The sequence below is a fragment of the Maniola jurtina genome, chromosome 17 (genome assembly GCF_905333055.1).
Source record: "Maniola jurtina chromosome 17, ilManJurt1.1, whole genome shotgun sequence".
In the NCBI taxonomy this organism is placed as follows: domain Eukaryota; kingdom Metazoa; phylum Arthropoda; class Insecta; order Lepidoptera; family Nymphalidae; genus Maniola; species Maniola jurtina.
In genome coordinates, this window is record NC_060045.1 from 2,831,319 (window position 1) to 2,843,323 (window position 12,005).

The window sequence follows — 12,005 nt, forward strand, 5'->3', positions numbered from 1 at the left end:
ACTTGTCAAGTTGGAATCGGACTCGTGCACGTAGGGTTCCGCACCATCGAACAAGAAATAATACTTTTTAGGGTTCCGTACCTCAAAAGGAAAAACGGAACCCTTATAGGATTACTTTGTTGTCTGTCTGTCCGTCGTGTCTGTCAAGAAACCTATAGGGTACTTCCCGTTGACCTAGAATCATGAAATTTGGTAGGTAGGTAGGTCTTATAGCACAAGTACAGGAATAAATCTGAAAACCGCGAATTTGTGGTTACATCATTTTGGTGTTTCAATTTTCTAAATAAGATAAGTATACCAAGTGGGGTATCATAATATGAAAGGGCTTTATCTGTACAGCCTAAAAGAGATTTTTATTTATTTTTATGTATAATAGTTTTTGATTTATCGTGCAAAATGTTGGAAAAATACCCGAGTACGGAACCCTCAGTGCGCGAGTCTGACTCGCACTTGGCCGGTTTTTAATTAGTTGAGAAATGCAGGTAACGCTATGACGTATAACGATATTGAAAATTGCTAAAATTTTACTTTAAAAATACAAATAAAAACCGGTAAAGTGCAAGTCGTACTTGCACACGAAGGGTTCTGTGCCATCCACAGAAATCCATTATACCTATCTATGGTGCCATCGTACAAGAAATTATGATGAAACACTTTTTAATTTTCAAGGCGGCCATTTTGAAGTTTTTAAAATGTGTTGTTAAAGCGGCAATAGAAATACACATTCTGCGAAAATTTCAACTCTACCCATGACGGTTCACGAGATACAGCCCGCTGACGGACGGACGGACGGATGGATGGACGGACGGAGGCGTGCTTAGTAGATAATAAGGTCCCGTTTGCACCAATCGGGTATGGTACCCTAAAAGGAAAATCACAAAAGGCCGCAAGAACTGATACGATAAAACAATATTTTCTACCGATTCTTCAATTATCATCATCATCGTCAGCCGATAGACATCCACTGGCCATAGGTCTCTTGTAGACATTTCCACGGTCTTGCGCCGCCTGAATTCAGCGGCTCCCTGCGACTCGTTATGTCGTCTCTCTACTAAGTACCCATAAATTCTTCATTACACTTACAGTCACTAGAATCAGGTGGTCCCCGATAGAACGCCCAGTGCATATGCCTCGAGCATGGACTCACTGTGATGTAGACCGTCATCTGGGAGATCAGCGACGTGTTCAGTTCTAGGCTGAAACAAATGAGCAATACCTAAACCATCTTGAGTTTAAAAATGGACGTCGTTTTTGCATCCCGAGAACCCTAAGAAATGAGATCCATATGCATTTCTTGAAAAAAAAAAAAAATTGACTCACTATGATTTGAAAACGGCTATTTATTACCCTGGGTTTTGTAAATTTTGCGTCGGGAATCGGGATATATCCATTTGAAAGAGTATAATTATTTAAATCTGACTAAGTAAAGATGGAAAGAAAGCTTATGTAACTTTTTAGCAATGATGTTATATATCGATATCGTGACGATAATGGCTTGTAAACTCATATTTCTAATGCCATTATTAAAAAGTAACCTAATACTATGTCCCTCCTCGGGATGTACCCCAAGTCTGTACCAAATTTCATTAAAATCGGTTCGGCGGTTGGGCCGTGAAAACGTAGCAGACAGACAGACAGACACACTTTCGCATTTATAATATTAAATTAATATTAATTAATATAGTATGGATGTCAGGAATATTACTTACTTTCGTGTCTCTCCTTCCTCCAATCTATACAAAGTCTGATTGTCCATCGGCAACCATTCCACTGAGACCTTGGAGATTGGTCTGGTGACCAGCACACTTGGAGCAGCCAGTCCAGCTCCAGCAGCGTTGAGGAGGATGAGCGTCGCCAGCCTGGTGGTTAGGACTTCTAGGTTTCTATGAACAAAACATTAAAACTTGAATTTCAACCCTAAGGGTGAGAAATATTTCTGCTGTATGATTACTGAAACTCCAGATCTGTGAGAGTTAAAGGCTATAGGCTTTTGCTCTGGAATAGTAGACAAAAGGGTGTCCTTATTTTATAACTAGAGGATGCCCGCGACTCCGTCCGCGTGGATTTAGCTTTATATAGATGCCGTGGGAACTGTTTGATTTTCCGGGATAAAAGTAGCCTATGTCCGTCCCCGGGATATAAGCTAACTCTGTACCTTTCGTAAGAATCGGTTACACTGTTGGGCCGTGAAAAGGTAGCAGATAGACAGATAGACAGACAGACACACTTTCGCATTTATAATATTAGTATGGATAACTGATACCCGCGACTTCGTCCGCGTGGTTTTTGAAATCTCGTGGAAACTCTTTGATTTTCCGGGATGAAAAGTAGCCTATGTCACTCTAAAGGTTTTTAACTATATCCAACCAAAAATCACGACAATCCGTTCCTGAGTGATTGAAGAACAAACCAACAAAACAATAAGCAAACAAAAACACACTTTCACATCTAATATCAAAGATATTATGATAGGAAAAGGAGCTAGGAAAAAAACGATTTATTACCCCACTAGATGATGCCCGCGACTTTGTTCGCGTGGATTTTTTAAAATTCCCATGGAAACTCTTTGATTTTCCGGGATAATAAGTAGCCTATGTGCTAATCCAGGGTATAATCTATCTCCATTCTAAATTTCAGCCCGATCCGTCCAGTAGTTTTTGCGTGAAGGAGTAACAAACATACAAACACACACACACACACAGACACACATACAAACTTTCTCCTTTATAATATTAGTGTGATCTTCTCATACAAGAACTTCAATTCATTAACTCAAGAAGATCAATTTTGTTTCTTGCCATTTTTCCTCTAATATTATTTATCAAAGATTTGGACTGCCATGATGGCGATCATAATCTTCAGTAAGGTTACGAACGTCAGAAGTACCTACATTTTTATACAGTGAGTTATAGAGACAAATTGCTTGACATAACCGCATTAGAATTTTTCAATCAGGATTTGAACCACTTTCGATCGACGGAATTGGAATGCATTTCTCGAAACTAATAATTATTGAAATAAGGCTATCAGAAAATCTATCAGAGGAGGTCATTTGGGTCTATGAAACATCGCCAAGTATAAAATTATTGGTTTATTACAACTTATCTACTATTTTCTTGTTACAACGCAGACAATAGTAAGCTCTTGGCCTACACGAAATAAAATCTTGAATTTGAACCCATATTGATTATGAAAGTGTGTCTGTAATAGTTTATACAGCAAAACACTTTGCTTATATTCAGTGGCGTGGCGTGCCTTGTCGGGGCCCCGTATAAAAATTTTTTTGGAGGCCCTTATATGGAGGTAAAGATTTTTCACAAAAGAAAAAAAATATTGTGAGAAGTAATATTTATTTATCACATAATTTACCCATTTTACAAATAAAAATCGAATTTTAAATATTCACTCTCCTTGCCTTTTTATCGGCAAACTGATTTATTAAATCATTTATGACTGATGATGATTTTAGTTTTTCTAAAGTTTCTGCCTCTATGGACAATAGTGAGATGTCTGACAGCCGTTCTTGTCCCATCGAAGTTCTTAAGTAATTTTTTATTAGTTTTAATTTTGAAAAACTTCTTTCTGCCATTGCGGTTGTAACTGGAAGGGTCAAGAATAAAAAGCATGCTGTGATTACCTCGGGAAAACTGGATGCAAGACTATTGAATTTTACTAGCAATAATTCAATGAGTTCTTTAATGGAATAATTTTTTTTAATTTCAGAATTTAAGCATGTTTTTAGAGCCTTTAATTGGTCACAAAGATTAAGTGAGATGTCTTTACTGTATTTAGCAGACAGTTTTCCGGAAGCGTTTAATATCTCTTCGCTTGAAGAAGATAGGAGTTTCTCCGGTTGTAATATTTCGAATATATAATATAACACACTTTGGGGGCCCCCGTGGCCCGGGGGCCCCGTATAATTGATACGGCAAATACGGCGGTAGCTACGCCCCTGCTTATATTCTGGAGATGGACAAATACAACTTTTTATCCCGGAAAATCAAAGACTTCGCACAGTGCTTTTAAACGTAAATCCACGTGTACGAAGCTGCATTCATTATCAAGCTATATATCATGTGAATAACTAGCTGACCCGCCCTGCTTTGCTGGGGTGTAATTTCTGAAAACCATTCTTTGTGTGTGTGTGTGTGGGGGGGGGGGGGGGGGGGGTTGGGTTTGGGCAAATATTTAAAAAATCTTTATGATGCAAAATCTCACGGTTCTAGTCCCAGCAGCATCCATTTCACCAATTTTGACAGAATTATATACAGGGATAGCTTGCCTCGTGGGGATGGATAGGGCATAATTTTTATCCCGGAAAATTACAATTCACCCTGGATTTTAAGAAGCCTAAATTCACGCGAAAAAGTGTCGAAGCCTCGAAAACTGTAAAAAAGGTTTAATTTGGAACCTTTATTTACTTTACTTTTACCACCTACAGTTTCGGATAGGATCTGTTAGGACCTCATTATCCGCATAAATAGTTTACCAAACTAGTTTGTTGTTGTTTACAAAACTTGATCGAAAACTGTCTAATCACGCATGCCTTACGGACCATTTCTTTTCAGATGAATCAGCAATTTTATATAGGGCCTCAAAATTAAAATAGCACAAAATATCACTCGCTTTAGCGCTGAAGGAAAAAATCGTGAGGAAACCTGTGTGCCTGAGGGTTCTCCATAAGTTTTCAAAGGTGTGTGAAGTCTGCCAATCCGCACTTGGCCAGCGTGGTGGACTATGGCCTCACCCTTCTCATACTTAGAGACCCGTGCTCTGTAGTGAGCCAGCAATGAGTTGATCATTATGATGATGATAATTCTATCCATCTATACCTATTCTATAGCCTGCTAAACCTTAGGCCTACACTTACGCCGATAATTTACAACGGGTATTACCTATCTTAACCTACCCTTTTTTGTTTCTCATGAAATTCCTGGAACTATATGCACCGGAGTTCAATAAGCTCATATGGCAAAATGACCATAAATTTGTACTCCATACCACAAGCGGTCATTGTTTCGCACGTCGGTAAAGAAATATCCAGCGATATATCAAAAAACGTTCACGCCAAAAACGTCTGTATTTGCGTTGAGGCAAATTTCAAAATGGCGGCGCGAATTTTGACAGATGGAACATTAGCCCGCGATTCCTGACCATACTCTATAAATCTCGGCGTAGTTGGGTGTAGTAAATTTCACAATGATTTAGTGTTTCCATTAGCGGTGTTTTTTGCAAACAATACATGCGCGCGCGCACGTTTTCTTAAAACCTTAAACACACACGCCGCACCGCGGCAGCTGTATGGCAGGTCGACACAATAAGGGTCTGCGCAGACGAGGGATAAAATCCTCTTATGTTTCACTACGGTGTTTTGCCGTAATATTAATCCATAGTGTGCGATACAGTTCTTAGTAAATCATTTTTGCCCTCTCCGCCCGTTGTGCCAGATTTTTTTCCACGCACACGCAAATTGTTTCTCTCCTGCGCAGGCCGTAAACGGATGCGTACGCGAACGTATTATAACGCATCATAATTAAAAAAGCACATCATACCATCGAACGCTGACGAAGCGCAGTTTCATACAGTTTCTGTAATGCAACTTAATTTATATCTTTAGAGGAAAAGAAATCCATGCAGATTTCTTGCTGGCAGAGAGTGTCTCATGAACGAGAATAGCCTTATGACCAAGGATGTGCATTGAAATTCCCTCGTGCAAACCCTGTAGATATTTTTTCTCCTCCTCTGTTTCTTCTCTCCCCATTATTATACCCCTCAACATGTGCCAAGGCATGTGCCGATATTTCTGATACTACTTTTCACTGGATTAAATGCGTACGTACCTACTATCAGATTTCAGGCGCCCACACAGCGATCAGCTGATAATTCTCTATGCCACCAACTTCAAGTCAACGCAATCGGGACATTATTAATAAACAACTAGTGTAAATTAAAAATTTATAACACCCCCGACATGTGAAGGTTACAGTAACTAGAAAAAAGCTGATAACTTTCAAACGGCTGAACCGATTTTCTTAAATGATAGCTAAGAACATTTTCGATCAAGCCACCTTTCAAACAAAAAAAACTAAATTAAAATCGCTTCATTCGTTTAGGTGCTACGATGCCACAGACAGATACACAGATACACACGTCAAACTTATAACACCCCTCTTTTTGGGTCGGGGGTTAAAAAGTAGAATGTAGGGGGATCCCTTCCTTGCATTCTTTGCTGGAAGCTTGTACCATAGCGAGGAAAACATGGCAGCTTTCTGTGGCACTAGCAGCCATACCCCATAGAGAGGTGCATGCATTGAGAAGGTTATTCCTCCAGGACAAGCCCAATGAGTGCTGTGCAAGGGAGGCACCAATGCGTTCTTAGATATCTTGGCACCTCCCAATATGCGACGTCAGCGGTCACTTAGGGGATAAAAATCCTACATAAGTCGCTGTCGTCCCCCCAAGACGCCGGGAGATCTCATCCCCGGTAGCAAAAAAAAAAGTTTTATAGCTTCTAGTAGCGTTAGACATGGTAGGTATTGCCATACGTTCTGTTTGTTTCAGCCTTTAGTGATAGTTTCATTGCGAAAAAAGAAGATCCGTTGGAATCTGGTAAGGTAAGCGCACTTGAAGGCTGTACGGAGCCATCTCGAGTGTGTATTTGGTCTTTAGTTACTGGTACGAGTTAAAAAATACTATTGTTCTACATTCCGATGTGTTTTTACTAGAACTGTAATTACTTTACGGCAATGATCTATAATTACTTTAATCCATACTATATACTATTATACTAAATTAATATTATAAATGCAAAGTGTGTCTGTCTGCTAGCTTTTCACGGCCCAATAGCTTAACTGATTTTGATGTTTGGTAAAGAGTTAGCTTACATCCCCGGAACGGACATAGCCTACTTTTTATCCAGGAAAATCAAAGATTTCCCTCGTGATTGATGATTCTTAAAGACTCATCCGTTTAACCGATGTGATGTTTTTAAAAATCATTTATTTTTTTAAATTTAATACCTACTAGTTTAAATTTTCCTTTTCAGGTATGTTATAGACAGGGGCGCCGGGTTTTCAAATTCCCGTGGGTGCTCCAGCTTTTTAAATGACATACTACTACTTGTACATTTGTTATTTATGTCAAGTACTAGCTGACCTGGGGAACTTCGTACCGCCACCGCCGCCGCCGCAACGTTGCGCGTTGTACTCATACTAAATGCTGCATCGTGTACACACATGCCTATATTATTTAGGCAGGTATATTATTTAGATCGCGTTTGTTAAAAGATGAAAATGAGAATTATTTTAGATAGTCATAGTTGTGGGTGCTCGGCACCCACTATTTACCTCTCGTGGATGCTGGAGCACCCGAGCACCCACGGAGTCGGCGCCCCTGGTTATAGACATAATGTAAACAAACATATTGTAACAGGCGATTGCCTCTTAATATAGATCAAGAAAATGATAAACGTGAGTACGCAATAACTTATTGAATTATTAATGCCTCACTTATAATTTGATGCTGTACATTGATCATGATAAAACGGTAAACGGTGTGATACAGGAATAGGTGTTATGACGAATCGGTAATGTACGACCAGTTTATGTTTTGAATAGTGTTCCCATAATACTATATGTTTTCAAGACATCTGAAAATGTTTTGAAAAGATCTTGTTTTTGTGATATGAAAATGGTGAAATATTGGTCAAAAATTTTATATCATATATCAGATATAACAGATATTTATCAGATTTTTATATGACCCTTGAAGTACAGAATATCAGGTAACTACACATTAGATGATAAGACAAGGCAGAAAAAAAAATTTCTGACCACAGTTTATATGTAGGTAGTTAAACTCAAACAAAGTTTTATAGACTTTTTTATTTGATTTTCGCATATTTATTTTTAAGCAGATAAAGGCCGTTAAGTACTAACCAATGACGTGTCGACATAATAAAGCTTTTCTATTTCGTTTCTAACTTTCAGCCCGTTGAAAATAGGTTCGATTTAGTGGTAAAAAAATTGAAAATTTCTATATATAAAACAACACCATGTCCTTGATATTTTACAGGTAAATATTTATAGCGGTTTTCTGTTAATCGGCGGTCTAAGTTTATCCGCGAAATATGACAAAACAGGCTTATTTTTTACCATAAAAAACCACCAAACAAGAAAAAGGGAAGAAGGTTTGTTTTCCTAATCACACTAATACTATAAAAGAGAAACTTTGTATGTGTGTGTGTGTGTGTATATTTGTTACTCCTTCACGCAAAAACTACTGGACGGATTGGGCTGAAATTTAGAATGGAGATAGATTATACCCTGGATTAGCACAAAGGCTACTTTTTATCCCAGAAAATCAAAGAGTTCCCACGGGATTTTTAAAAAACCTACATCCACGCGAACGAAGTCGCGGGCATCAGCTAGTTTTGGATATAGGAAAGTCCTATATGATCAGCAACAACTGGTCTCCCTAATTCTGGCACTAAATCAACACCTAGTCGTTACTAGCACTGTATTTGGTGGCCTGACAGTTATATATTATATGTTTAGCAAAAATCCCGTGTAACATATCACAGTGACACATTACACATAGTGATGCAACATGTAACTAATGCAAGCATGTGGTGAGAACGCTAAAAGTATGTCAGCGAATTTTTGATTTGACACACATACTTTATGATCCACTTATTTATGCATGCTTTATTTACGATTCTCTAATTAACGACTGGCCTAGTAACGATGAAAGGTATTAAAAGTTGACGCTCTATGGATGACTGTTAACCGTAATCCATCTAAGTATACGTTATACTTATCGATATACTTAGTTCATTGACAAAAAACATTAAGTATACAATTTTCATGACAACGTTACTGAGTAACAGATAGGATTGATTATATTAATTTCAGGGTCGCCTCAGTAATATTAATCTGAGAACAAAAGTTTACCAAACTGGGCTCTTGATTTTGTTAGAAAAATTATTATAATTTCGAAATGTAAGATTACCTGTCACTATGAAACACTAATTGTGGAACTAACCTCTTCAATCACACTAATATTATAAAGGACAAAGTTTGTATGTGTGTGTGTGTGTATGTTTGTTACTCCTTCACGCAAAAACTACTGGACGGATTGGGCTGAAATTTAAAATGGAGATAAATTATATCCTGGATTAGCACATAGGCTACTTTTTATCCCGGAAAATCAAAGAGTTCCCACGGGAATTTCAAAAAACCTACATCCACGCGAATGAAGTCGCGGGCATCAGCTAGTATAAGATATTTAGAGATGTGAAAAAAATCTATATAAGTACTCTTTGTGCTATAATAGATTTTTTTACGAAGCTAACACAGATTTTAAGGTCTATTATAGAAGAGGTAAATATTTTAAATTTTGCAAATGACAGTTAATAACTTTCAGATTCAAAACTTTATCTTGTGGTAGCCCTGTTTATCATTCCAGTAAAATTCCAGTTGCTACAGTAAAAAAAAGATTTATTAGCAATCATTCTCCTGGCAACAAATACGTCCGTTTGTAAATGACAGCTCGTTTGAATCGCTTTTCTTTACGAGGGAAACCTTTTCCATTTGGTTAGGTTTTACTTTAATAGTTTAATAGCTTTTGTGGTGTAACCACGAATTTAGGGTTTTTAGATTTTTCTTTTACTTGTGCTATTAGTCATATGCTGAGTATTGATAGGAAAGATCTATTAAGTATAACGTTTCACTGCTAAGTTTTCTCTTAGAGAATATAGATTTATTAATATACCTAGTTAATTATCTAATAATATTTTTCTATTTGCTGACAAATTAGTTGAATGCGATCACATATGGTATTATGTTGATGCTGTCTTAGATATAAGTGTAAATTAAAATTTATAACACCTTAACTAGAAAAGAGCTGATAACTTTCAAACGGCAGAACCGATTTTCTTGGATTATAGTTAAGAACACTCTCGATCAAGCCACCTTTAAAACAAAAAAAACTAAATTAAAATCGGTTCATTAGTTTAGGAGCTACGAGGGCACAGAAAAATACACAGATACACACGTCAAACTTATAACACCCCTCTTATTGGGTCGGGGGTTTAAAAGCGGATAAAACTGGAAGTGGTACAGAGTTTTATTCAAGCCCATAATCAGTTTTTACATTCGAGTACATATTATTAGTGATTTTAATAATTCTTTGTTAACTATGTAATGTAGCAAACGATTGTAAGAGCTAAAATTGAAAAAATCATATTGAATCCCGGCCGGGACTTGGAATTTTATAATTTGTATGCTTATCTCTGGTTTGCGGGGCAATTCAGAACACTCGATATATTTTCAATTGAAAATATACCGAATCGAGTGTGAAAATATATCCTATCGTACAATAACTTACCTAAACCTAATCGAGTGTCCTGCCTTGCTGGTCTGGCAGCAGGCTTCGTCCGTAGCTAGTCACCACCCTATCGGCGAAGCCTTGCTGCCAAGGCTTTCCGGTATGATGCCGTGTAGAAACAAAAAAGGTATGGGTTTAATGAAAACTGCCATACCCCTTCCAGGTTAGCCCGCTTCCAAGTTCCATCTTAGATTGCATCATCACTTACCACCAGGTGAAATTGCAGTCAAGAGCTAACTTGTATTTGAATTAAAAAAACTTCCAAAACAATCCTGCCGTTGTTGATTTAAAAATATACACTTTAATTTCAAAAGAAAAATGTCACCAATAAATTGAACCATTAACAGAAGTTGCAGAAAATTCAAAGTCAATGAGTAAAGTGTAACAAATATATCAATAAATGTCGGGATGGGAGGAAAAATCACTATAAATAAGCCGTCTGCCCGTCAGTCTGCCACGCTTTTGTATTTCTGTCTGTGTTTTGATGTATTTTAGTCAAAGATATTTAAAGGGTAGAGTCGCTCATCGTCCGCCTGTACTTACAGAATATTCAACCGGACATAGCGCTTAAGCTTTTACCAGACTTTTACCAGACTGCACCAGCCCGGCTAGCATGGGCAGTAGATAAAAATTATATCCCCCGATTATATCCACCGATGTCATAGAAATCAGTGGATATAATTTTTATCTAGGTACTGCCCATGCTAGCCGGGCAGGTAGGAGAGTAATGATTTTTATCTTTGATCCCGATCTCATCGCCACTTAGATTGAAGAGGTTATTTAAGCGATTTGTGTAGAGGTATTTTAGTCTCTTCAAGTATTATGCCTCTCTACAACTATTGGACTGATAATGATGTGGTTTTTGGCATGAAATGGTTTTCACCTCAATTACAGAGACGTCAAAGTTCTGCCAACTTTGAAACATTAAAAAAACATGTTGCTGCATTTCGACTTAGCTCCAATATTTGAGAATTATTTTATTATTCTTAATACTATTTTATTAGAGGCATTGTATTTGAGCTCTATATTAGGAGCCTTACAAAATGAGCTATATATAAGAGAGAAAAGTAGCCAAAAGGAAATAATTTTTTCACCGACTGTTTGTCCTGTCTGACACTAATAATAACATATGAATGTCTTTGACTTTTACTTAATGCTAGCGCTTTTCGAGACGTCTGCGTATAAATAACTTCAAGGATTAACACGGTTTGCAGAAAAGCGTCGCGGTGCCGGCCGATTTAGATTCATTTCGCATTCGTAAGGAAGTTTTGCGAAATGGTTAATTAATTCGGTGAATATGAGTTTTGGCGTTGGAACGAATTTTTCTTCACACTTGTCTTATTGCTTTAGTTTGTGTAAATGTAATAAAATCGGCCAGAATAGAACTTCTTGTCGTAGTTACGAGACTTGGCAAAAAGAAAATTGGTTGATTCAGGTCAGAGTCAAAGCTTTTATTCAAATTGGGTACCACTCTAGATACACTTTTTAACCCCCGACCCAAAAAGAGGGGCGTTATAAGTTTGACGTGTGTATCTGTGTGGCATCGTAGCTCTTAAACTAATGAACCGATTTTAATTTAGTTTTTTTTTGTTTGAAAGGTGGCTTGTTCGAGAGTGTTC

General features: G+C 37.6%; 1 protein-coding gene across 7 annotated transcripts in view; it reads right to left on the bottom strand.

Annotated features, from left to right (window-relative positions):
- The window catches only part of LOC123873559, a 40,844-nt gene that overhangs the window by 14,968 nt on the left and 13,871 nt on the right, over positions 1–12,005 (bottom strand). For all 7 annotated transcript variants that reach the window (XM_045918434.1, XM_045918432.1, XM_045918428.1 and 4 more), the window contains exons 3-4: positions 1,710–1,883; positions 1,084–1,196 (exon numbers count right to left, since the gene is read on the bottom strand). In XM_045918434.1, the coding sequence (XP_045774390.1) occupies positions 1,084–1,196; positions 1,710–1,883 (287 nt within the window). The remainder of the gene's footprint in view (positions 1–1,083; positions 1,197–1,709; positions 1,884–12,005) is intronic.